Source organism: Zosterops lateralis, assembly GCF_965231275.1.
Source record: "Zosterops lateralis genome assembly, chromosome: 7".
NCBI lineage: Eukaryota > Metazoa > Chordata > Aves > Passeriformes > Zosteropidae > Zosterops > Zosterops lateralis.
Window position 1 is genome coordinate 33,723,253 of NC_139767.1, and position 27,900 is coordinate 33,751,152.

The 27,900-nt window shown below is 35.2% G+C and overlaps 1 protein-coding gene across 1 annotated transcript in view; it reads right to left on the reverse strand.

The window, feature by feature from the left end:
• Positions 1-27,900, reverse strand: part of LRP1B (LDL receptor related protein 1B) — a gene marked incomplete at its 5' end in the record, with an annotated part of 645,110 nt that overhangs the window by 146,276 nt on the left and 470,934 nt on the right. Inside the window, 12 exons of the mRNA XM_083865658.1 lie at positions 337-708; positions 3,708-3,832; positions 4,121-4,272; positions 4,427-4,553; positions 7,174-7,303; positions 8,107-8,241; positions 11,766-11,897; positions 13,069-13,194; positions 13,916-14,056; positions 22,520-22,669; positions 26,213-26,307; positions 26,600-26,774. Coding sequence (XP_083721784.1) covers positions 337-708; positions 3,708-3,832; positions 4,121-4,272; positions 4,427-4,553; positions 7,174-7,303; positions 8,107-8,241; positions 11,766-11,897; positions 13,069-13,194; positions 13,916-14,056; positions 22,520-22,669; positions 26,213-26,307; positions 26,600-26,774 — 1,860 coding nt within the window. The remainder of the gene's footprint in view (positions 1-336; positions 709-3,707; positions 3,833-4,120; positions 4,273-4,426; positions 4,554-7,173; positions 7,304-8,106; positions 8,242-11,765; positions 11,898-13,068; positions 13,195-13,915; positions 14,057-22,519; positions 22,670-26,212; positions 26,308-26,599; positions 26,775-27,900) is intronic.

Consider the following 27,900-nt stretch of genomic DNA (forward strand, 5'->3'; position numbering starts at 1 on the left):
AATAGTTTCATTTCCAAGCAATGCACAGTGAGGTTTTGTTTTGACAGTAAAGCTCCTAAAATCACAGTAATATAAATTAAGCATTGCCACCATCACTTCTGTTTTCTAGTAATATGCTTCACACCTCAGAGGCCCATTTCAAAACAAATTATTTTGAAGTGGTTAATGCTTAAATGTATCTTACAGGGATAAAATATAACAATTAATTATAGTAAAATTTCAATGACTTTTTTACTCTGCAAAGCCAAGCGATCGCTGACTTTTCACTCAATAAAGTTTATTAAAATAGAACAGGCATTTTGGGGAAATATGTTTGAGTTTTTTTCTTTTACTTACTTTCTATCAGCACTTTTCTGCCAGCCCAGTTGTCTTTAATAACTTGGATGTTTCCATAGTGGGCATCACTGAAGAATATGCGATTGGTGCCCCTTCCCTTCAGGCTGTAGTCGAAGGCCAGCGCTATCACGTTTTTGAAATACTCTGGGTTTTCATAGGGCCTCACTGGAGAATTCAGGTTGGTCTCATCTGAAAGGTGGATGCTTTTCAATATTGTCCTTCCTGAGTAGAGCAGGTATCCCTCGTGCCTGAGGCAGCTGACCCCATCCTCTGCCAGGTACCCGTGGGCGCAGGCGCAGGCTCTCCGCGCGTTCCCGCGGTAAAGGCACAGCTGGTGGCACCCGCCGTTGTTCTTGGCACACACATTGGTACCTGGGGAGAAAACAGAATAAATCCTGTCTTTTACAAATAGAAATATACTCAGTTAACTTCAATAGAAATGATTTTTTTGTGTGCGTGTGCTCTGGGAATTCTCCTCTTAAAAATTATTTGACTTTAACCACACCGAAAGATAATTTTAAAGAATACAATTAATGAGAAAATACAATTCGTGTCCTTTTCAATTCACTACAGTACATATTTTATTAATAGAAAAGATGAAATGGGTTAACCTTCCAAAAACAGCTGAAGACTTAGAAAGTGTTTCAAGTGCTTTGAGCTTTTAATTTTTTTCAAAACACCTGTTACTGGCAAAAAGTCAAATTTAGCTACCATGAGAATATGGTACTGCTGTAAGACATTTTCTACCAAATTAAATATGCATGTATTGACTGGTAAAAAGCTGTGTGAATCCAGCTGTTTTCAACAAAGACATTTCCTAACATTTATTTCTAATTTAATTTAAATCTGACTTCAAAAACTTACTCCCTGACAATTGCACACCATTAAGGAATCACTGTCAAATTACTAACTACACTTGTTGCAAGTAATATTTAAAATAACCGTAATCATCAATAATTGAGAACTATTTGTCTTTTTCTTTTTTATTTTGGACTATCTATGAATTACTATTATAGCTAGTTGAGATAATTCAGTTTCTGTTTCTGACAGTCAATTCCACCTAACAACTCTGCTCTTTCAGAAATAGCAATTTTCCCATTTCTGAAAGTTTTCCACATAATGGAGGTGAATAAAGCATTAAAATAGAATGTTTTTGGGTACAAAACCATAATTGTTGGGGAAGATGTAGTGTCTAAAGGCACTGTTGATCAAATTATTTAACTGATACATTTCAAGCTGAAAATCCTTTTAAGAAAAAAATCATGGCAAATGAGAGGTAACTTGTTCTTTAAAGCAGAAATATTTAATTTTGTTCTCCTAGGAAAAATTCCATGAGATAGTTCTCTGGAGTTATGTAAAACATGGGGAGATTCAGCTATACACATTTTTACATTCCATTTGCTTAAAAGATACTTTAAAAGTCTTATTAGGCTAGAAAAGTTAATATCTGTTTGGAAGGATTAGGGGTGGAGAAGAAAAAAAAGAAAATACATAAAAATAGATCCTCGAGCTTCTAAAATCTCTAGGAAAACTTCAATGCTTCCGTGGTTCACCAACTGTAAACATCTTTAAAAATGGCCAGTTCTGAAGCCAGGCTAGTCAGGGCATGTCCTGGCACACCTGTAAAATTGCACTGAAGGATGGGAATCTTTGCAAGTCCCACTGCAGGATGGAATCATCAGAAAGGGTAAAACAGGTGTTTGAAAAAAAAGCATTTATCATAATCAGCACAACTCATCAGGGTGTTGGGGTTTTTCTGTTTGCAGGTTTGTTTTGATAACAAAAGTCAGGAAACTATTTAATTACATTGGGTTTTTTTTAACCAGTTAACTACTTCTAGTTCAATAAACTTAAAATAGATATATATATATATAATAGTGTGATATAGAAAAACATTCCAAAAACATTTTTCACCTGTATTTTTCCCTTTTGTCCTTCTGGCTCACTGACATCCCCTCCCAATGACATTAACCATTTGTACCCTAGTAAAATTTGAAAAATGTATTAAAAAATCATTCAGGTATGTTTTTCAAACTAACAGCAGTAGATTTTTAGCTTCAGTAACAATTTCTCCTATTCCTTATGTGATCAAGTCTATAAACCCATCAACAAAAATTGCACATAAAGAAGCATTGCTTTATCCCACTGTTCTATTTTCCTAATTCTATAATATAAAGCCCTTCCAAGCCAGCAGACATTAACAATTTCTAGCCTAGTTAAAATAAATGGATTTTGGTGTGGATTTTTTTTTCCCCACAAAATATGATCCTCTGAAATTGCATGCAGAAATCCAAAGTAAAATTATTATGCATATATGCTTGCAAATAATTTTTTCTCTAAAAAAATTAAAATTTTTAAAAAAAGTTTCATCAATTTGTAAATATATTTTCTTTCAAAATTCAGATTTATTTAAAATGTTATATTTAATGCAGTTATTTTGGAGAGATTTATGTACAAGAAACGGAATCTTTGGATATATAATGCTGCGATTAAGGTAAATTTTGAATGCTACCAACACTAGAAATATATTTCTATTAAAACTTTACATATATAATGGTGTTACCATTATTTTTTTCCTCTCTTTTTGAGTCTATTTGTAGAAAATTTTGTCTGGATTACCTGGTAGCAGCTTTTACTGAGGAAATCATCATTATTTTTGGTAGAAACTTAACCAATTTTCATCAGTAAAACAAGTTTTTCAAGGTCTTGTCAAAACCAGAATTTTAGAAGTAAAAAGACAATTCAATAGCAAGATTATTCTTAGTCAGATAGTAGAAAATAACGTTTAACCATCAGTACCATAAATCATAGAGTCTATAACTTCTGTCTCTTGAGTTTGCTAAACTAATTGAATATAAAAGAAATCTGATTATTTACAAGGTCTTTTTCCACAGAAAGGAAAAAAAAAAAAGGAGACTCAAACCCAGGTAATGTCAGCTAATAAATATTGAGACACAGAGGACGGGAATTTCTAATAAGAAAAGATTCTGGTTTGTTTTCCAATAGAAATCTCAAACTACCTGAAATTACTGCTCTGTAAAGCACAGGCCAAGGTCTCTCAATTCTAAGAGTTCAAGTTTTCTCAATCCTAAGACGGATTTTTAAGAAAAACAAAAGAAAAAACATCAAACCTGGAATGATAGGAAGTGTTTTGGTTTTAGGTTCTCTTTGAAACACTCTGAAGAATTTTTGTTGGATTTGTGCTATATGCTTTCTTTAGTACATTAATTTTAGTTTTTTTAAGAAAAATACTTCAAGAGTAAAAAGTGGTGATAAAATCATTGATTACTTAATTTTTGGAATGCTTTAATATACAGAAAAAGTAGCAGGTGATATCAAAACAATCAATAGCATCCTTAAGAACAGCCAACCTTTCTCTCGTGCTCTATTAAAGATTTTCACTTCCTTCAGGTTTATTCCAAGGCCAGTCCTCATGGTCACAGCATCCGTGGCCTCATTCTTGTGGCCTCTTCTAATAGAGCCATTTGCATGTGCTCTGCCAAAAAAGTTGAAGATGTCTCATCAACAATCCTCAACTAATTCACACCAAACAAATGACTGAAGAGCAGTGAAGAGCTCACTAAATAAGAAGTGGAGGAGCTTGTTCTCATCTATGGCACTGAGGCACTTTTTTATCTTCCAGAACTCCCTCTCCTTGGAAAATGCACAGGATTCCGCGATCCCGCCTGCGACCTTGCTAAGGAACGGCTAATCCTACAAAGGTGAGGCACCTGGCACTGAAATAACGTTTGGAGATTTAAAATACTCATGAAAAATAAATTACCTGTCAGACCAGTAGATGTAAGCTCCGAACACAGCCACTGAAAACATATCCACATTGCTCCCTGACAGCACAATCTCACGGTTCCCTCCACTCTCAAGGTCAATTCTTTCTATCTTGTCGGTACGAGCATCACACCAATACAATTTATTTTCCTAAAGATTAATTTCAAAGGAAACGTCAACAGGCTTGCCCAAGTATTTAATTAAGAGTCATTAAGATTACATCAAGGTAGAACACCAGCTGGTTTTAACGAAATGTAACAAATACTGCACATTTTAAGGCATGCTGGAAGACAGAGGAACCAACCTCATAATCGATGGAAATCCCGTTAGGCCATGCAATCCCCAGGCTCACAAGGACGACCTTCTCAGAGCCATCCAAGTGTGCTCTGCCTATGCAAGGGGTCTGTCCCCACTCTGTCCAAAATAAATACCTAGAATGTTGCAGAAACCACCAATTAAAATTTACAAACAAAATGCGCTATTACCATTAAATGGATAACTTAAAAAATATGGTGCTCATCTCTCTAAATAGCCTTAAGAAATTAAATGTATAATATTTGTTTAATTGGACACTCAGTTAAGACACTGTTTTCAAGTTATATATATGAAGAAATTCTTAAAATTGTATTTCATTACTCCATATGCAAGTCCATCCCTTAAAAAATTCAGCCTTGTGTTTGGGGAAAAAAATGCAAGTTAAAAAATAAAAGTATCTTGAACAGAAGCTCTTGCATCTAATGATTAACAAGTGTTGTCATAATGCAAGGGATGTCTAATTTAAAAATGTAGTGAGAAGGAGTGTGGGAAATGGTAAAGCAACGGGACCTTATTTGAGAAGAAAATATTTTCAAATTTTGCCAAATGCCTCATGGGAACAATCTGAATCTTACTTATCTAATCTCATGTTCCTGTATACTCAGTGCCACACTCGCATCACTAATTTGGGATGTGTTGTCAGACATCTACCTTGATAAACTTTTCAGTCTGTTGCTTTAGGTATAGCAAAATGAGGCCAAAAAATTTAGACAGAGCACTTCCTTTATGACTAGTAACCTATGAAACAGCTTTGTGGGGATATCTAAGTCGGCAAATATAAATGCATGTATGTATATCTGTATTAAAATATATTATAAACACACAAATTAACATATATACTGAGGATGAAATATCTAATATAACAATTGAGACCTAAAGTATTACTAGTTGCCTAAAGAAGAAAGATTTTCATAGCAAATATTCAGAGAGCACTGAAACTTTCTTTACTAACATGCTGTACATAAATTGAACAGAACACACTAAACCATTCTCCAATGCTTTCATCTCTGTGGAATGAATGTGTTAGATGATTTTGAAAGATTACAAAACCTTCTGGGCATTACTAAACAGTTCTGCCCAGTGTCTGGTGACATCATTACACCAATCTGCTGTTACGCAGCTGTATTTGACTAGATGACTACAGATATGTGAAATAATGAGGGATAATAATGTGATGAGCGTGAAAAAAATATGAATCCTATAATTTGCTCATCAAATTCAGCTTCTGAAACAACCCACTTTGGCTCTCATTGTAGAGTTTTCTGGCTCCAGGAAAAAATGAATCTGTTCTCATAGTTCTTGATATAACAAACAATACCATTTATACTAATGACGAAATTCATGCAGACTAGGAAACTGAACTGCAACATGAGTAAAATTAAAAATATGTTGAGAATTGCCAAAACAGGCAGTACTAATCAGCTGGATTTTAAGAATAATTGCATAAATTTAATGCAGTTTTAACCAGATTATTAACAGCACCTCTAAACAGAACTGGAATTGCTTTCAGGCATCTGGTCAGAGGTCAGAGAATTATTTGAGACTTGCTTAATACAGGATAAGAACTAAATGTTGACCACAGGAAAGCAGACATTCAATACACTCAAACATTCCTTAAACCAACCCATAATTAGCAGGTTAAATGAATCTAAAATCCTCCAAAGAAAATCATGAACAGGTGCCAAAAAACATTATATGAATAAATATACCTGATGGGGGACAAAGACACCCTTTTGTAGGGCTACACATTGCTCACTTTTTCCTCAGTGACAACAAATAATGTCACCAACCAGCTGAGTGCTGCCTGCTTCGTATCTTGACAAAATTGGCAGACTCAACAAGTTCTGATAACTTTTATTTTCTTCTCTATTCTTACAGCTGTCAACTCCAGCTTCCAGACAAATGCAGAAAGTGAAATCAGGGTAAGGGGAGGGAAGAACACCTTTGAAAGTTTTACCTCGAAAAAGAGGCAGAGATTTAACAATAATGCAAAGGGCAAAAAGGCCTTAATCTTTGGGCAGAAAGACACTTCTCTAGCAAAATGCTGCTGTGCTTCTGGAGGAACTGAGTGGAGACATCTCAAGTTATCATTTTGCGGCACAATGTTATAAAACAGATGAAGCTTTTCTTTCTTTGCAGAAGATACACCATTCTACCAGACGTGTAAAACAGTAATCTCATCTAATTCTCCTTAAGTATCCTAAACAATCCCTGTGCCATGGGCAGGGACATCTTCCCATGGCCAGGTTACTCAGAGCCCCATCCAGCCTGGCCTTGAACAACTCCAGGGATGGGGATTCCACAAGGAGTTCTGGAGGTGGAAGGGGCTGGTCAATGCTGCAGGGTAGTCCCTGCCCTCCAAAATCAGCAGGGTGAATACAGATGTCACTTTTGCCAACCCTTACTCTCCAATCTATAACCTCCATCTCACATGGCTTTCAGCTACCCTGGCAACTCTCCCTGGTTGTTGCACTGGGATGTTACATAATCCTGGAGTTCATATCTTCTGAGGATTACACTGCTCTGTGATTTCATCACAAAGTCCCTCATCAGCTGATGTGGCTTCCTTGGACTTTCTGGCCACTTCAGATTGAAGCAACGCTTCCAAGCAACGTCCAACCTTCAGGTGAAACGGTTTCCTTAAGAAACTAAAAGCATTTTTCAGCAAACTTACATGATATTATGGATACAGAGAGCAAGGCAAAAGCCCTGTGTATGTTAGGAATAACATGTTACCCTTTCTCTGGGTGTACCGCGATAGAGCGTGGCTGGTCCAGCCCCTGGGAGATCACCACGTAGCGGAACGAGCCGTTCAGCCGCGCCACCTCGATCAGGTTGAAGCCATGATCAGTCCAGTAAATGTTACCTGGAAAAAAAGAAAGCAAACTTTGAAATCACTGAAGGAGACTATGGGAAATGGATTTGTTGAGGATTCCTAAAGCTTCATGGAAGGCTCATGTAGTATGTATTCGTATGCAGACTTTGAGACAAAAAAACGTTGACTTAGAAATGTTATGGAATAGATGGACACTGTTGAGAGAGAAATGGAACTAGAAACAAGTTTTAAAGGATGGCTTTGCAAATAAGACTGGATACTTTGGAGAAATAGAACTATGAAAGATGAATTGTAGTAGGACCTACCAGGGGTAATTTTAGATGATTGGTTTTAAGGCATTTGCAGCATTGCATAGCAAAGGCTGAGAAAGGCTAAGAAATGCTTATAATGGATTGTAATTAGGAAATAGTTGGCTTCTGATTGTGATGGTGTGAATTATAACACCTGTATTGTCTCATCCTTCACATGAGACTGAAAATGGAATAAAAGGTTTTAAAACTCTTTTAGTTGCCCTATCTCTGGCTCAGAAAAGAGCACAATCTGACAACATACTACTTGAAAAGTGTTTAAGTCAGAACCAGAAACTGCTATATTTTAATTTGCATAGGTGTTACATTTATAATTTATAGTCCTATCCAGCCTTTTATAGCACAAACTAGTATTGACACTGTCCATCTAAGAAATGCCATCCAATATATATGTAAGTCATTTCCAGACATTTACAACATAAGAAATTAGTGCTGAAAGGGAAATAAGTCATTTAACCTTGGGGTGAAGAGGCAAGTGTGTTCTCTCAGAAATGATGACAAGTCCTGGAGCAGGCCCAGACCTACCTGCTATCCAGTCCACTGCAATGCCTTCAACTCGCCCCAAACCATTGGTGACAATGTCCTCTTTCCAGGTTTGGTCCCGTTTAGCTCTGCTGATCTTGTTGAAACCCATGTCTGTCCAATAGATCGTATCATTCCCTACAAAACATGTGCCAATGATTCTCAGATTAATTCAATTACTTCAGTCCAAGTATCTGCATTAGCAACTGTAAATATTGCCAGTTATAGTTTTATTAATATGTATTAAATATCAAAATTATGAGGTTTAATTCCTCATTCCTTTGCCTTTTCTTAAATTTTGTTTAAAATAATTCTGTCAGAATTCTAGGTTGTTTAATAGAGCACATGTAGCACAGTAGGGCTATGACAGCAGATGGAAGCTACTATCTCTGTTAAAAATCACAATAAATATGCTGCCTTTACCTTTTCCCTAATAAGATAAATGCTTCAAAAACATACTATTCTGTTTGTCATAATTCCAAAATATTTAGGAATCTGAAAGGCTACAGTGTAAAACCGCTTATACCATCTTTTCCTTCAGTAATCAGACATTGTATTTTAATAGTGTAAGAAAAAAAAATTAACTAGGGAAATAAAAAGTGACATTTGAGAGTGATATGCTGACAAAAGAATAAAAAAATGTATTCCATCCACAATTCAGCTTTTATTTTAAATGTCCTGACAAGCTTCCAAAAACAGTCTTTTTGTTTGGTGTTTCAAGACATCTCAGCAGTCTTCCCAGCCTTTCTGCTGCAGTGATTGTCCATTAAGTGGAAAAAAGGGACAACTTTAACCATTTAAACTCAAAAGCCAGGCAGATCAGGAGGATTTGAAGTGGCCCAAGAAAAGACATAAGCTCCCTCCATGGCACGTAATAACCTCAAAAAAGAGGTGGGGCAAACAAAGTGAGAACATCCCTCAAGCAGAATTTCTCTATTTTCATTGACAGGGTTCTATAAATTAGCTCCAATCAACATTCTGCTTGCAAAGTAATGAGCTGATGACTTCCTGAGTGAGATGTTTTGCAGAGAGGTATTAACCAATATTTGTTCTTTTGTTACTTTTTCATACTTGGTAATTTTTTTAGTTCCATAATAATGTGAGTGTATTTTAGAATAATTAATCTCCATATAGAACATGGAAATATTATTTATATAAATAGATGAAAATATTTTATATCTATTTTAAACATGTATCTATATATATGTATTTGTGTAGATTGATAGATATATTTATAAAATAAGAGAAGTATTTGTGACCAAATAATATTGGCATGCTCAAGAATCTTACCCCACCAATGATTATACAAATGACAATTCTGACTTCAAGCAGTCAAAACAAATATGAGAGGCGTGATTTTGCTACTTATTTGCTAATTAAAATTTAGAAGTATCAAAGCACAGGGAGAAAAAAGGTGTATGCATCTTCTAGCTTGTTCATGTCTGCAAAAACATCCTCATTAGACTTTTAATTATGATATACTGTACTACTAGCATATATTAATGTATTTTATCCACTTTGCATACCTAAATTACTGAAGTAACAGCAAAATTTGGGAATTCTTCCCAATTAGAGTGAAATGAAAGCAACACTCACTGAGTGGAAAATAAACCAAGATGAAATCTGAAACTACCTCCACTTGTTTTCTGAATCATATTAGATGTAGGCAGGTTTTAGAAATGGATTTTTAATATTCAATATAAGGCACCAAAATGAGAAAACCAGCTGTTTTTGAAGCTGAAATGTAGTTGAAAGCTGTAATTTTTTTATAACACACTAGCCCCTTGTGATTTCGCTGCTCCACACCATTTACATTTATCTTTGCAATGCATTTGTCACTGTCAATTCTATTCATGTTCCCTGTGCTGGAACTTCATCAAGTCAAGTTGGAGAACCTCACTTAATTTCATCCATCTTCACATTTAATTTTTCCAAAAAGTTAAAAATTTCATTCTTCCAAAACATTAATTCGATGTTTATTAGCTAAGTCCACAAATACCTTTTCTAAAGTAGGAGCTAACTTTTCTTACTACTATAGTAAAAAAAAAAAAATAAAAAAAAAAATCCCAAAACAAAAATATGAGATGTGAAATAGCCAATAAAACCTTGGTATTGGTATTTTAAATTGAAAAGGTCAAATTTTAGTCTTCTGTGTTAAATATAGTAATTTTATAAAGTTGGCATAATTTAAATTTAAAAAAAAAATTAAAAGAATCCCTAGAAAACCCAATTGCATTGTCTTAGCATTCTCTGTCATGAACATGTGTGGTCACCACTTCTCTCTCCTCCTGTGTCTTTCCAGGAATAGATAAATTTCTCTTTAACAGAGATTTTCCCATCTCAAATGTGCTCATAGGCACTGGTTCTTAAGTGATTTTTATGTCTCTGGAGACTATGACTGAACTATGCCCATGATATGAGAAAAGTCCTGAACATCAGCTGACGCTGATTTGAAAACAAAATATACAGCTATGAGGGCACTGCAAAATGTTGAGAGAACTTGAATTTTCGCTAGGGAGAGGGACAAGAGCATCAGTGTAGAAGTAGGTCAAAAAAACAAACATCTAATTAATTTAAATTTTAACCTAGTAAAAAAATATTGGTGATATTTGTGTGATGAAATAATCCAAAAGAGCCAATAGAAATAAGTTTGATTTGAATACCAAGGCAAATATTAACATACACTAAAAATCACCCATTAGGATCTCTCAATGCTGAATGTCCAGGCAGAATCTATGTCAAAATAAAAAACAATGGAGAATGACAAAATTATTTTATGTTTCAAGAAGGTAATGTCTGTATTGATATGACACAGGTAACTTAGGATTTTTTTCTAGACTCCCAGTTTGAAAGCTCAATGGGAAACAAAACGAGTCTCAAAGGAAGGCTGACCAAAGAGCTGACGGATTAAAAATACAGAGACACAGGACATTTTTTAGGTCACTACTTGGTCACAGATTATTTTTTTTCCAAAAATTAACCAAAACTTGCTAATACGTTTGAAAATATCCAAATACCACTGGGCGATGTAGCCAATCACTTTTAGAATCTGATCTTTAATTTTTTCCCACCTTCTTCCACATGCACACAAAACTGAAACCAACTAATTTCATAGGAATTTTGTGAGGCTGTGTAAATCAAAAACTATTTTCGTACATACAGTGGAAAGGCATGTAGTGTACTCCAGGTGGAGGTGCCTGCTCTCCAGGCTGTCAGAGCTCCTTCCAGAAGGAAGGAACAGATCCAGACTTGGCTTGTGCCCTGCAGGAACGTGGCTGAGCTGGGCTGGACAGAGAGAACACTGCCCCACTCAGCTGTCAAAGCCACCTGCTGGGTACAGCACCACACAGGGCTAAGAAATCCCATGGAAAAAGTGTCATAGCAGGAACAAGCCTTTCTCCTTGATGAACACTTTCTGTCTCAAGTTCTCAGTGGTGACTCTGCCCAAAGGGAGCAGCTGCTGCTGCCAGAACAATCGGGATGTGGACAATATTTCCTATTTACTGTAAATTAAAGGCAGAGCTTAACTCTGTAGCATGATCCATTTTCAAGTCCTTTAAATGCAGTTTTAATTGCTAACAGGTTTGAAAATGAGTTATTTCACCTATGAGAAGAATTTACAATTTTATCCATACATACAACAAATTATCTGTAATATTTACCTGCATGGAAGTCTATGCCCACAGCAAATGAAGCCCCAGATATAGGCATTAAAGCATCCATTTTATCATTGGGATCAAGAGGGATTCCTCTAATTCCCTCATGAACAGAGTACATGAGAAACGATTCAATACCTAAGGGAAAGATAAAGCAGCCAATGAGAGCAAAGTGGAAACTGTCCAAATAACCAAGATTAGAGGAGCTAACATACATTAGATATAATTTTCCAATAGTGCTCCACAGTTTTTCAGTGACAACTCCAGCTCTTGGAAAGGATATCCATGAGTTATTACAGTGCATTTCTAATTAAATTACAAATGTGGTCCTATCAAGAGAAGGGAATCACTGTCCATTTCAAACACTACCTTATAATCAGGTACTTAACAGAAATGGAAATTAAAATTAATGAAAAAATTGGATTTGAATTATGAGAAAATTTAAGAATATTTTCAGTGCACATCTGTGCTTTGTGAACATATTCGGCGAGATATAATTTTAAAGAACTTGTGGAAAACAGAACAGTAAATTATCTTTCAAGGCACAGGATTCATCTCGCTTCTGTTATGCACATTTGCTTTGCAGGGAGAGAGAATTATGTAGTTTCAGTGATGCATTTTAAATGTCTATTTTTGTGTTATATTAATCAAATTCCAAACGCACCTATTTCTGTTCAGTAAGAATAAATTCTACTGTGTAGAGGTCTTCTTACATAGTAATTCTCAGGAACTACTTAGTTCTAATGAATAGTAATAAATAATATTTAATTTATAAAACTATAAGGCACCTTGACCATAAAGTTGTTTTGCCTTATTCAGACTAAGAGTAAGACTTCGGCTGTAAGTTATGTTCTGACTTCTGCCAAATTAAAAAGATTTAAGGAAAAATTTGGTTTTATTTTATATTAAGAGCAATATGATGAGATACCCAAGCATTCAGGTACTTGTGGCCTATAATTTAGTTTAAAGATAAGCTATATGACCTTGAACAAATATTTATTAATGATAGTTTATATGGTCTGCTTTTCCATCTACAAAAAAAACAAAAAAAAAAAACAAAACAAAACAAAACAAAAAAAAAAAAAAAAAAAATCAGTTACCACATAAATTTATTTATTTATTTAATAATTTAATGAAAAGCTAAATTTAACTCTGTCCTAACCACAACAGAAATTTCTCTGTTACTGCTTCAATCAAATATTTTCAGTACAGCTATTTAACAAAAAATTACCAAAATAAGTTTATTTACTCATTGCAATGTTCCCCTAGAACTGAAGTTAGTTAAAATAAATGCTGAAAGCTGTTTTACCTTTGCAGGACATGCGGTTTTTTTGGAGGTTGTAGCCCACTGTGCACACACAAGTTCTGGTGGTTTCTGATGTTGGCAAACAAAGTTGGGAGCATCCCCCGTTGTTTAACTGACAGGAATTGCTGCCTGTGACATGACAGGAGAAGAGACAAGAGAAATCAAAACTTGAGCAATGCAACTCTGGCTAAAAAGTTAGTGTTTATATCAATATATTATTTCCAATTTTTGTTCAGATAGCCTAACTGAAAAACTGAGCTATGCATAAAATATTTCATAAATTCATGTACCTTTCCATCCTTCACTTGTGCAGAATTTCAACCCCACATTTCCCCTAAGAGTATAAATAATTCTGTTTTCTGAAAAATCTGCCTATTTTAAAGTAAAAGCATATTAAAAACCTGAACATTCTACATTGACTTAATGATGAAATCTCACTGACATTAGTGTATCTTAATCTAGACCATGAAAAAATCATTGATTATATCTTATTCATTCATCAAATGTTATATTATATTAGCCTTGTTATCTTCATGAATGAGCCACTTTTTTGCATATTTAAGACACACTCCAAAGTGATCTCACAAACCCATGCTCCTAACTGTCTAATTATTACAAAATTTAAGTAATAGAAGAATATATTTTAATGAGATTTAGAATAGACATTATACACAGTGAAATAAACACACCTCAGCAATTTGAAGCTTTGTGAAGAAAAATTTAATTTCGCTACGATACTCAAGGAGTTAGTTAATTACAAGTTTTTATTTTCTTCAGATTGAGAGAACCACATGAGAAAAGATACTGTGCACTCTGAAAGTTGGTTAAACATAGTGGAAATGTGACTTACCTTGCTGTGCTGCTTTATCGTAGACTTTCATATGAACAACTCCTGCAGTTTTGTTTCTCAGGACAGTTGGGTTTCTTCCATCTTTTTTATTGCAGGTGCCAATCTGAGCCAAGTTCTGGTCTGCCCACCAAAGCTTTTTATCTGTAAAATTTCCAAGTTTTAGAAATTAGGAGGATCACTATCAAACTATAGATGGTTGAGGTCTAAGGTGGGAAAAAGCTTTTGAGGTTAATTCTGAGACCAATTTTAAGGGAAATTGCCTAAAGAGGCTATAGAGAAAACCTGATGAAATTAGGTTATTAAGATTCTGCAAACGTGAAAACAGTTGCCACCAGTTTTACTTTTGCTGAGTTGCTGATTTAAGGCTATCTGCATAAAGAAATGACTCATTTTTCACATATACATGGAAATTCTATAGTGTTACCCTAGGCAAGAAATTCATTTTCACAAGCAAACAAAGTTGCTTGAAATGTTAAACTAAGTCTTTTATTAAGATAAGTTACCATTAGTAATTAAGAAATCATGAAAAAACTGAAAAAAAACCCCATTGCCTCCCAAAGTTTCAGAATTTAAACGTTAACAGCTTTGATTTCAGTCTGAAACTTCAGTGACCTAATGGCTGGAGACTGTAACCAATCTTCTGGTTGCCCCTGTCATGAGTCCTCACTCCCTCTGATGAGATGGTCTCAGAGCTCTTCATTTCAGACAAAAAGGTTATTACTGTAGAGCAATCAAAATTAAACCTTCAGCTGAAAACCTTTAAACTTCAGGAACACTGTCTTCCCAACAAATATTGTATATTATCTTCAGTTTTAGTTAATTCTCTTTCCAGTTACAGTTGTAGTTAATTCTCTTTCCAGTTAGAAGAATTTTTGCCTATGCTACAGTTTTAATATTTAAATAACTGGAGCCACATTGTCAATAAATGAGGCACATTTTAATATTTAGATAATATGGAGCCAAACAGTTGAGTGTTTTGTGATGTAAAGTGCTGATCTAAAAAATAATTTCCATTGTGGGAACTGTAAAAAGTTACAGCGCAAAATAAAATATCTTGGAAAAATCCAAACCAAATCCTCTACAGGTATATGATAAAACCAGAATCTGTGGAATGAAAAATACTCTAAATATCAAGATTTGGAGACACAAATGGAACTCTCAGTTTAAATTTTGATAAAATTTAAAGAAAATAATTAACTTTATCCATTGACTAGTCAGTCTAGAATTGACTGATTCAAAACATCATCCTGCAATAACAATCAATTAAGAGCAGCTTGCCTCTGAAGACATTTTTATCAGAAAATCCTCAGAACAAGAAGTGCCTGTGCTTGATTTTGATTATGTCGATTATAAAAAAAAGGCACATGAAAGTTAAAAATGGAAAGGTGACTGTGTGTTATAATCCATACAAGAAATATTGGAAATTGGACTTTTTTTTTTTCCTGTTAGATAATTACCCACAATCCTAAAGGTTGGGTTAAGTTTTTCAATAATATGTTTTTCTTCTTCACATCCTCTATGTGACCACAACTCAGAAAAGGCCATTTAATAATTTTGGTATTGACTGGTGGTTTGTGCACAGTAACATGAACTTACTGTTTTACACATCCAAACCCATCTATAAAAAATTAGCTGTTTTTTAAGACTGGGGTACAGGAAGAAAGCAAATTACATATGTTTTTGGTGTTTTCATCCTTTATTTCAAAGAAGTAATCAAACACTTTAGGCATTTCTTTAATGAAAATTTCTTTAATTTCTTTCTTTAATATTTTGTGCAAAACCTTAACTTTGGCTATGGTTTCAACAACCTCCCAAACCTGTCCTTGGCTGACCTGCCTGTCTCCTTAGGAAAAGGAATTTAACAAAAACTCCAAATAACCAACTCTTCACATTGTTTTACCAAGAGATGAATGCTTGGCATGTTCTTAATCAAGAAGTTCAATTACCAGTGATTATCTACCCCACAAATATTTTCATTTTTCCCTTTTGGTAGTAGCACAGAGCCAAACCCATTTGTACACGAGCAGCTGAATGTTCCTCCAGGTGTCTCTTTTGTTTACTGAGCTGCTCGAGGAGACCACATCAGCTGCCATGCACAGTGTTAAGAGTGTCTAAACAATTTCCATCAGTGGTGTCAGACATCAGATCACGGAGTTGTTCTCCTCTGATGACAAAAGTAGCACTTCACAAACTCATTACTAATCCTAAGGTACTTGGCTGTGACTGCAGAGGTTGAGGAGTCTCCTCCATCCCCTACATCATTAAAAAGGACAAATCACAACAGTTCACAAGTGAAGTACCACAGTGCTCTTCAAAATGATTCTTTTTGCCTTCTACTTTCATTCTTGTTAACACAAAACCTGGATAAACCTTTGAATAAAAATGTAACTTACAAAATCTTACTGAACAAGTGCTTGTTCTCTTACAAGGAATGGTACACTATGATTTTTAGAAGGACACAAGGATGGAGTAGATGGATTTAAATGAAAAAGGTCATTTAAATCCTGACATGGTATACTTTAAAAAAAATCCACCCATGTACAAAAACAAACCAAAACACCTGAACAACACACAAATTCTGAAGTACAGAAAGCTTGAAGTCAAACCTCTTATGACTATCTGCCCAAAAATCTGCCAGTTGCACACTAAATCCTAAGAAATAAATATTTTAATTATTCAGAAAACTACTAGGTGACCAACAAACACCACTGCAGTCTCAAACAAATAAAAAAATCCAAACACACGGCTAGTTTTGACCACAATTCTAAGTTCAATTTGGACTATTTCTTTCTGCATGACTGATATTTCTCAGTAGGTAACTAATCTATGATGTCTATTATTCAGGATTAACTAAATATTTCTATATAAATTCTAAAATATAGTAGATGATTTTACAAAAAGGAAAAAAAACACTTTAGCATAAAGATGACTTGCTTTCACACACAAGGGAAGATAAAAAATTGCTGTTTTGGACCTTTAAACATCAAACCGAAGTGATTTATTTGCTTGATTATGCTAACAAGAGTGTTGCCGGATCGCTAATTACAATCTTGTGGCTGAAACTGGGTTATAATATATATTAAAATTGTTGTATTTATCCATTCTGTTGGGTAATTAGCATTAAGCAGAGTAACATATTGGCAAACAGCAACTCCAAATGCCAAAAATTGCTACCCGAGCTTTGTGGGCAGTCCTTTGGAGATTTCAAGTAGTACTCGGAATGCAAATTTTGATGGGTCATTAGTTTTCATTAATGGTGGTTTGAGTATTTATGGCAGACAACTATGTACTGCACTTAGGACCGGGCGCCTTGCCTAGATATATTTCATATATTAATGCTAATGTAATGAATGGTGTCACGGCAATTAGAAGACTGATGACTTGGAAAATTAAGGTGTATGTGTTTGAATTCTCCTGATCTAAGCAGCCCCTTTCACTTTGCAAACAGATCCAGCAAAGTCACAGCTCCCGCCATCTGAGCTGCCAGGGAAAAGCATTCTGGTGTTTTTGAAACTTTATTTAGGATGGAACGAAAATCAAATAACCAATATATCATCTAATGCAGGATAAAAGATTTTAAAAGATAAAACCTACATTTTCTGTCTAAAATGAAATACTATGATTGTTACTTTCTGTTTTGATTGCTTGATAATACAGCTTGATGGCTATATTTATATACAGTTTTTGTTCAAAAGACATACTTCTAATATCTTCATGCCCATTGAAAAGCTATTATGTACATCTGATTTTGTTGTATTGCTGATTGAATTTTTTTTAATGCGAATTTCAACAGAAATAGCACTTACACATAGAATCATTCACTACATGGAGTTACTTTATTTTATGCTAAAAAAAAGACCAAATGCACAACAAATTATATCCTCATTATACAGTCTACATTATATTCCTATTTTGTAGAGACATGAGGAGAATTTTGTGGTTTTGTGTAAATTGTATTTCTGCGAGGACCTGATACAAAATCCAATCAAATGCCTCTACTAAAACTGCTGACAGAAGCCTTCAGCATCCCTTTTTCCTCAGCTACACACTTACAGTAACTAATCAATACCTTTCTAGAAACTCTCAGCTTCTCATTCAGAGCCATTTGTCATTCAAGAAACAACCCACCAGTTTGGAAACACATCAGATAGTGCTGTGAGCTCCTCTGCAACTCAGACTGTGTGAAATAATGGCTCTGCTCACCAATCCAGAAACACAGCTCTCACCACAAAGGTAAATTTCTAACCAGTTTCAGTAACAGTCAAGGAAACATTTTCACTCAGTAATTTGGAAGGCAGGAAATGAGACTTTATACAGAATTTCAAATACATTTTTATCATTTGATTCCACTCAAAACACTGGCTACCAGAAAAACAGCTGAAATCAGATATTGAATGGAAGATTAAGCTCAAACCTTAAGACAAATATAGAAAGTATTTTATTATTGTTGAAAATAATTTTGGTGTACTGTATAAGACATTCAAAAATTCTTTCACATAGAACATGGTGAATATCAGAACAGGGGATATATTTGATATCAACTTATAAACGGTGCCAGCAGCACATGGTGAAAATTATGTAGGGCACAGGGTGCTGTGAATCAGATAAAGTTCTAAATGACTAAAAAAACAGCAGAGGTCTTTGAAGAAAATAAAATGTAAAGTTTACACAGCACCAGAAGAAAATTACTATGACCAAAAGCAAGACAATAACTAGTAGGAGGTACTAGACAAAGCATTCATATGGTTTCGACTGACAGATTAATTAAAAAGAGATGATTTGCATACACAGACATCTTACAGAATGAATACGGTTTTGAAGAGAAAGTGGTAGGAGTAGAAAAGCACATATGACTTCACAGATTTACAGCAACTTCTTTGCAATACACAGAATTGCAACAGCATTTTTTTGTATACCTAAAAGCATGGGAAAACCAGCAATTTTGCACATATTCAAATCCTTTACTTTCAAATGGAATATAATTTTCATCCCATCATGCTCAAAAAGATTATATCATGCTCAAAAAGATTTAGCAAAAGCAGGCACCAAAAGACTAGGAATTTCACTCAGCATATTGAAAAGGAAAGATGACTGACACTGCTGAGTAGAAAACCAATAAATGAAAAACCCGAAATACAGAAAGATGTGAATTATATATTGTTCCCATCTCCCTCAAGGATAAATCTGAGTTACCTTGGCACCAACTTGTTTGCTAACATTATTTTTTTATGTCTTATCATTACCTTCTATAAGCTTCCACTAAAGAATGCAATAGTAAGAAAATGTTAAACGGAGCCTGGAAAGGACTAAACAACAGCAAACGTCTGAAACAGAAGTAGTAACTTCCAAATGGTTTCCAACAGCTAAACTGCAATGCTAAAATAGAGGAATTGAAAGCAATAAAAGCAATGTGGAGATTGAGGGGTCATGCTAGAGGGGAATCTTCATTGCTGGTGAAGCTCTGAACCTCTCCACAAATTGTATTATGAAGCAAACCAAAACTTTACTGACTTCGCTGGCAGTGTCTATTGAGTTCAAATGACAGAACACAGCCATGGAGTGTCTAACTGCTTCTCTTTTCCAGTTGGAACTAACAGAATCAAAGATCAAGAAACTCGAGCTGTCAGAACAGCACAGAGATTACCAAGGCAATCTGAAGAAGTCTTGGTTGGGCCAAGCCTGTCCCAGTGATTGCTTTTTTTACAGCTCTGAAAAATCTTCTGGAAAGTGAAGTGTAAGATACAGCAAAAGCCACTGGTAACTATCAGATCTGTGAGTTTTCTGTGTAAAACACTGTCCAGCCATGAGATTGAAGAGATCCGCTCTTGACACAGACTGTGGGGTTCTCTCTGAGAGCCTCTGAGCTCACGCTTTCTCACAAGGAGACTGATGGCTGGGGAAGATGCTTCCCAAAACAGCTAAAGAAATTTTCAAGATCAACAGCTGAGGTGCTTGAAGAGACATCACTGGTGTAGTAAATTTATTAAATTTCTTAAAAATTCATCAATTTTTCTGAAGATCCTTTCTCTTGCAGTGCACCTAGCTTTGGCAGGAATGGGTGCATGGCAGCCAGGACTATCTCAGACGATATCAGATGACATTACCCAGCCCCTCAATCCACTGAGGTGTCCTCCACTGTTTCCTTGTTTCAGCTCCTCAGTCCAATAAAGGCTCTGGTGATCAACGAGTGACCAACTTTGTGACCTGGTGACACAACTGTACAAAGGGAGTTTCAAAATTCTGAACTCCATCTCCTCTTTGCGCCTCAGCAGAAACATACCCCAACAATATGACAAGACCATATACTAAAATATACCAGCAAAGAAAATTAGCTGTCCAAAACACTGCTTTTAGCTGGGGAGACACTAAATGCAAAAGAGGGAAAAATACAAAAGAAAGCTGAAGATTGCAGGATTCTCCAGCACTGAGTAGAACTTAAATACTAAAAAACAGTTAAGGTTTTGGGCACAGGTATCATCTCCCTCTTCAGTCACTGGCTAGTTCAAATGGGACATAAAAGATAGCTTGGTGTATTCACAGAGGAGAAACATTCAATTCACGTTGCTTTATTGTGTTTACTGTGTTTTTAGATACAAGCAGTCAAGAAAATTTAGGAATAGGAGCAAAAATGATGCAATAAACATTGCAATTACTGTGAATCACCTGCAAAAACTTGTAATTAAACTTGTAGGCAAACAGATCAGCAGGGGTAGTAAATTTTCACACACTATCATGTTAAATCTTTCATTAGATCAAATTAATCATTCTTCTTTACTTATATATTATTATTTATGACTATTTATCATTTAGAATTCTCTTATCTTGCTTTGTATGGCACCAGATTTTCTGTTCTGACCCACTTTAAATGCACAAAAATCTGCTTGTAAGAACCTGATGCACAGTCACTTACTCTTTACGAAAATAAATGGCATTTATATTTTCATGGTATGTTCCACAATATGGAAGCTTACAGGGGAACTCTAATGCAGAAACTTTTCATGTTTTTCAATCAGCACATAGGATACTGCTGACAAAACTGTACGTGCTTCTACTTTTCTCCAGCAGATTTATATGGGGAATCTCACTACAATATCAAGGTGCATTTTAGCACAACTATGATGCCAAAGCCCCAAAGCAAAACAAACAGAAAGCCCCAAACTCTCTTTAAGTTTTGTTCACCATTTTATCATAGGAAGAATTGTTACCACCCATAAGAACAAAACATCTTGAACTACGAATATTAGAGGTACATGTGATAAAACCTACACAGCAAATATTCTTCCATCTCCAGATGTGCAAAAATCCAACGATTTTCACGCACTCCTCTTTACATGTCAGCTATAAACTCTTTATTCCCTGTCCCAGAGGGATCATCACTGTTGTAGCTTCTGTGAATCACAGATGAGCACTTGACACCACCACCAGCTCAGTGACAGTATGAACACACACTCTTTACACCTCCTGTTAAAGACTTCCAACAGCTCCCCAGAGTAAAGGCCATTTATTCAGCCTATTTCTAGTCACAATCCAATCAATGAGAAACAATTTGTCCAAATTAACATTCATGATTCCTTCTGACACCAAACCTGCTCGTGTTTATGAATGCACATATAAAAGCACAATATATCCAACAGATACTGACAGCATTTAGAGTTCAGTGCTGGGCAAATGGGTGAATAATAAATCTAATTTAGTAATTACCACTTTAAACATGACATAATTTACACCATGTGCATAAAAAATCATTAAATTTTATTTAACTTACCCTAGCACACCATCTATATGTACATAATTATTATTTAATTAATCAGGCAAATAAAATTTTTCATTAAAAGTCTGGCAGTTGATAACTCACTCATCCCAAAAAAAGTCTGTTTATCTATTAAACTTCTTTTTCTGTGGAATATTCAAGATAAATATAAGTGATTTTTAAGTGAACCAGAATAGAGGTCAGTAATTTGTAGGAAATATGGAAAGCTCTAAAGTCATCTCATAAAAAGCAGAAGCATAAATGTAAATTCTGAGTCAAACTGGAATTTCTTACTACACTCTGTCCCAGCTACAACAGAGACCAAGAACTGAAGGTGCATTTGAGAACAAATAATTTTGAAACAATAGTTTTTATAATACTCATTGATCAGCAGTTTGCTAATTTTTTTAGGAATTTTTCCTTATTCTATTTTTCTTATGATTTTTCTGATTGATGTTTTTGAATGTTCTAAACATTTCTTATTTACAAAGGGTAACAAATAGAATATTTTTCTTTCAATCACTTTAATACATGGGATATGAGCAAACATCTGAAAATTCAAATTCCCAATCATCAATTCGTAATCCAAAGAAGTCTCCCCCCATCAAATTGTTACCTTCATTCTATAAATGTATATATAAGTATTGCAAACCTATATTTAGAAATATCCTTGTATTAGAGATTGAAAACTGTTCAATTAAACATAAAGAACTTTTCATGGACAGCACAGTCTCACTCGTGAATATATTGTATGTACTATTTACATAAAAACAACAATAAGTTCCCTAAGATTTTTATGTTTCATAATTAATTAGCTTTGAATAATTAAAAAAAAAAATAATCAATGGACTTACCCATAATAGTTAAAGCTGTGGCTTTTGTTAAGTCTTCTTTCATTGATTCAATTATTTCAAGATTACCACCATCCAAATTGCATCTACTGATGGTTCCATTTCCTGAACTGATCCAGTAAAGCTTGTTCTCCCCATAGTCTATTGATAAACCTGTAATTAATGCATGCAGCTTTAACTGTGGCTTTAATGGATTATATACATTTATTTTGAAGCAGTTTTCATTATGAATGTTCATTTGACAAATATATACACACACACAATTATGTTATCTAGTCACTCATCTACTTATACTTTTAAAAAAATAATTGAGAAAACGAAACTTTTCATTTACAATGAAAAAAACAGGCTTTTAGAAAGATTTGTGCCTTTTATTTCTTCCAGCAGTTACTGAAATCAGTGACTGACTGATGAAAGAGCATTATCTGGCAATGAAGAATTACTTGAATAAGCTGAGGTCCTAAGCGAGGTCATTAACAAGTTGTAAATGCAAACCAGAAGCCATCATTTATATTCTAAAATTATGAATACACATAGACTTGGTAAACAAGGTACTTTTTGTGATTCAGAACTATAAAAGGTCTGTTCTCTCCCTGCTTAGGATGATGAAATACCAAAATCTAATCCAAACTCCTAATAAATTTATAGTATTACTTCTCATTTTAATACAGAGCGAACTGATCTCACAATCAGTTCTTTGGAGTTTGAAGCAAGAGAACCGTCAAAATAAAGATACTTGCAAAATAAACTACTAAATGAATAAAGTACAGAGTTTTCTGAAAGTAAGAGCAAAGAACTATGAGATAATGTATTTCAGACTTCTGTAATCCTTTAAAAATGTTCAAGAAGTGGTAGCAGGAGATTTTCCACAGTGAAATATTCTTGGCATGGTAACAATGCCCGCCATAACAATTTGCTTTGGTGCTCCAGCTTTCCCAGAACTCAAGCTAAGTATCTAGCAGCAAGTTGCCAAAAAATACTGTATTTCACTGCATGGGTCGAGCTCTAGATATTGTACTGTAGTCTTTTTCATCCTGTGGGAAGTTATATTGGAAACCCCAAGAGGAGAAAGCAGTGCCATGAGCCGCTGCCTTTACAGCCACCATCATGTCACTGCTGTCACACGCATTTGACACGGCAGAGCAAAAGGTGTCTCCTTTCTGAGCTTCTGAAAACCACCTTCCCAGTCCCTTTGCAGGAATTGATGTTTCCTTCCAGCTCTCTGCAAATGTTTCACCCAGGAGGAAACCTCCCACAGAGGAGAGAGGATCTGGAGCTGTGCCTTCAGGAGGGACTCATGTCTCAGAGTCTCTGCAGAGACATTCTTGTGTTTGTACAACCAGCTTCCCTGCAGGCACAGAGCACCAGGGATCCTGGAGACAAGCAGCACTCATCCCAGCACAGGGAACTTCCCTGGGAATATCAGTGGGGGTTAAAAGGGAATATACCAGCAGGAAGGTTTTCCTGCTCTGAGATGGGCAGCATTTGGGATTTGCCACACCCCCTGCCCATGAGCAGCTGCCTGCAGATTGCACCCAAATGGGATCTGTTTGTGAGGCCACTGCCAATACAAGCTGTGCAGCAATTACAGTCCTGTCCTCTTTGGTTTTATGCTTCAGGTATTCAACTGTGTTTCTACACACAGGCATTGCAGTTACACAGCAGCAACTGACACAAAAAACATTCTATCTCCTTCTACACAAGCCTAGGACTTTATTCTCCCTCAAATACTTTCCACCTATTATCAACCTTTGCAAAACAACATTATTTCTAATGTAGGCAGAGCATGGCTAATTAGATTTATTTTCAGAAATTGTCCTGCTTTACTAATGAAAACAAGTGGTTTATTAGCCATAAGCATCACAGATATTCATGATGCATTCGAGTGTAGGTGACTGGCTTAAACCTTGTAACCTGCTAAAGTGAATCTGAGCATGAGGATTGTACAGTGTTGGTCTCAGGGAATTCAAATGAGCCAATGATTTGCCCAACAAAGTATAAAATAAAGCAGAAATTCTGAATTCGTAAGAATATAATTTAATGGCACTCCAATGAGCAGTTCCTTTATCAACAAATATATGTGTCAGCACTGGAGACTTTCAGAACTGCAGAATGGACCAGCAAACCATAGTATGTATTAGTTAAGATAAAAAAGAAATGACACCACCTGTCATCCTAAGAGTATCAGATCCCAAAATTTCCAAACTAAAAATGTTCTTGGTAATAATAGAAAATACTGTAATTGAAAACATGTCTCCTTGTTTTGATGGGACTCAAATAAGAAAAATAAATCCTTTAGCTTAATTCAGGTCACAAATTGGAAAACTCCCTCACTTTTCAAATTCTGAAATTTTGCACCAAGGAAACTAAACATCTCATCAATCACCAGGATATTCAACATTAATAACCAGGTATTTGTCTTTCTCAGCAATCCACCTGAGAACTCTCAAAACTCTCAAAATTAGCACTGTGTGAACTACAGCTTCACTTATGGATGAAGACAGTTTTCTCACTGCACAAATGAAAAATAAATTAATGTTTAAGACTGCTACTTTCTAAATCTTTAGAAGGGTTTTGTTGCTCTTAGGATAGGACTGTACTATGCTAATGGTAAAAAAATAATTTAAACCATTGAAACTTTCATTTTGCATATATTTTAATTCAGAATTTGATATTGGAAACCCTAAGCATTGCAGTTTAGGACCTTGTGACCTCTGATCACAAAATATTCAGTGCAAAGTGCTGCACACAACCATTCTTAATATTGTTCCAATGTTATTAAAAGTGCTTGTTCATCACCTGAAAATTAAGAGTGGTTTGTCACTCTTTTCTCTCCAGATAAAAAGGTAATTGTCTTTTCAAGTGGATAGACAGATAGTCATATCAACAGTAAAACAGTTATTGAGTAATTTCTAAAAAATTCATTGAATTTCGGGAATAAAATGCATGTCATGTTGTTCTTATGTAAAATTTATTGAATTCTTTAAATCACTTTCACTTCTGTCTCCTTAATGCATTCAGTTATAAAAACATAAATGCTTTAAAATATACTCACTTTATTGATGGGTCATTAATAAGGCAGCAACGATTGACATAAGTACTTTAACTCTCTAAATAATGAAATTATCTACCAAAAGAGACTTGAGCAAAACAAAAAAAATACACATAGAAAGAGCTCTTTTTCTTTTTAAATGCCATAGTTTATCATCAACTATGTGAGTCCCCAAATACTAAAAGTGAAGTTAAGTCATGATATGAAATGCATGCTTCAACTGTTGTTTTTTGTGAAAACTTAGGGTCCAGTTTATCTTTTGATTATGCAGCTGAGATTTTGGTGAGGAAGGAATTTGCATTTAAAGCATATTCTCACATATAACCATGACTTACTAAAACCCTGACCTCCACGTTTTTGTAACCATGATACAAAGATTGAGAAATACAGATGAGTTCTCCTTCAGCCTAATGTAATCCTAGAAGTCAATAATACTCCACTAAATCTACAGTAGATTTCAGTTAGAATGGGCCAAAAATATCTTAAATTGTGAAACACAACAGGAACTCAAGTGTTGTATCTTTATGCCTGTTCTTATCACTGTAGATGAAAAATATCATTGTACACTTAAATATCAGTTCAAGACAATACCCATAATAATTCACTATCAGTTAAAAAAAGAAATAGGAAAAAAGAGTATTTACCAACAGGATCTTTTTGATTCTGAAAAAGTATTTTGCTGTTGCTGCCATCCATGTTTGCCATGTTGATTGTGTTGCCATCAGTCCAGTACAGCTTACTGAAGAAGAGAATTAACACACTTACAATTTTGCTTTGCGTTTTTAATGAGTCAGTAATGAAAACATTCATCAGTTTAGGAGACAAAATGCACAACTAATAGTTACATGATTTAATCAGCAGATTTCTAAGGAAAGACGTATTCAACTAAATTTTTTTTCAGCAAAACCTTTCAAATTTATGTTTGCACTTTAAGTTTAAAAGAAAACAGAAACACCAAACTTAAAACATGAATGAAGAACCTTGTGATGAGCTTTATTGCAGTTTATTTATTACAACTACGGACACCTTACCCTTTAACTGGGTGAACTGCAAGACACTGGGGTTTATCGATCCCATGGATGATTGAGGTTTTCAAGGAACCATCCAAATGTGCCACGTTAATTTGTGTTTCATCAAATTCTGAGCTAATCCAGTATAAATTCCGTGATATCCAATCCACTGCGAGACCTCTGATACTCTGAATATCTGCAAAAAGGGAAAGCATTTAGTTTGATTTTCTTTCTGGATTAATGTCAGTGTTAGGGAAAATAAAATAAATTATTCTACAGTTTGATAACAATACTGTGCAATATTCTATTCAGATGGATTTATTAACTAGTTGCCAAAAATTAATAATCCTGGTTTTTCTTCCTGGGCCTGATACACTACCAATAAGAACATGAAAATCACAGTGAATATTCACAGCATGAAACCTATTGTCCCAAAATAACAATCAGAGATGCTGAACTTCTGTATTGTATTTTTCTACTTCAGAAGGCATTTATTGCTCAGTGGTTTCTAAAAAAACCTGAAATTTAAAATCCTCCTTGCTTCTTCAGCTCCATGAAGGCTCAGTACAGAGGATCTGGATTAAGTCCACTGGTCTATAGTATAGTTCTGCAGCTTGTAAGTACTTGTGTCACTGGAGAAATTTAGCAGTTTTTGGTATTTTTTTTTATTTTTGAAGGCTTTGAAGACTCCAAGTTATTCTCCTGCGTTCTTGGATATGGCAAAACACCAGTCAGCCAATGGGAAGCACTGAATGAACTCTTTATTTTGGGGTTTTTTTTGGTGTTCACAGCTTTTACTTTCCCTATTAAGTTGTTTTTATCAAAACCCACAACTTTTCTCACTTTCACCCTTCTGATTCTCTTCCCCATCCCAGTGTGGGATGAGCAGCTGTGGGGGCTGAGGGTTAACCCACAGCTCCATTATTACCTGGGGCAGCAAAACAGGAATATGAAATGACTGATTTGGTAACCTGATGGTCCTCCTGAGGAAGGTATTTAAAGAAATGTCAATCTGTGTTAAAATCTGCCTGAAACACTGGGTGTAAAGTCACTGCTCCACCTCCAGGTACCAACACACCCCTCTGCCCTGGGTTCATATTGCCCGGCATCTTTGTGGAGAAGGAGACAGGCCAAGGGTGACTTAATGATTCATTGTAGTTCCTTGTTTTTCCACATCTTCTGTCAACTTAACATGGTAATTTCCACTGACAGGATTATTGCCCTTGACAAACTGACACGGATGGGGCTGAGGACTGGTTTGCATGTCCATAAGGCTGAGCAGTGATTGGGCATTAGGAAGTTTGCCAACCTCACAGGATGTG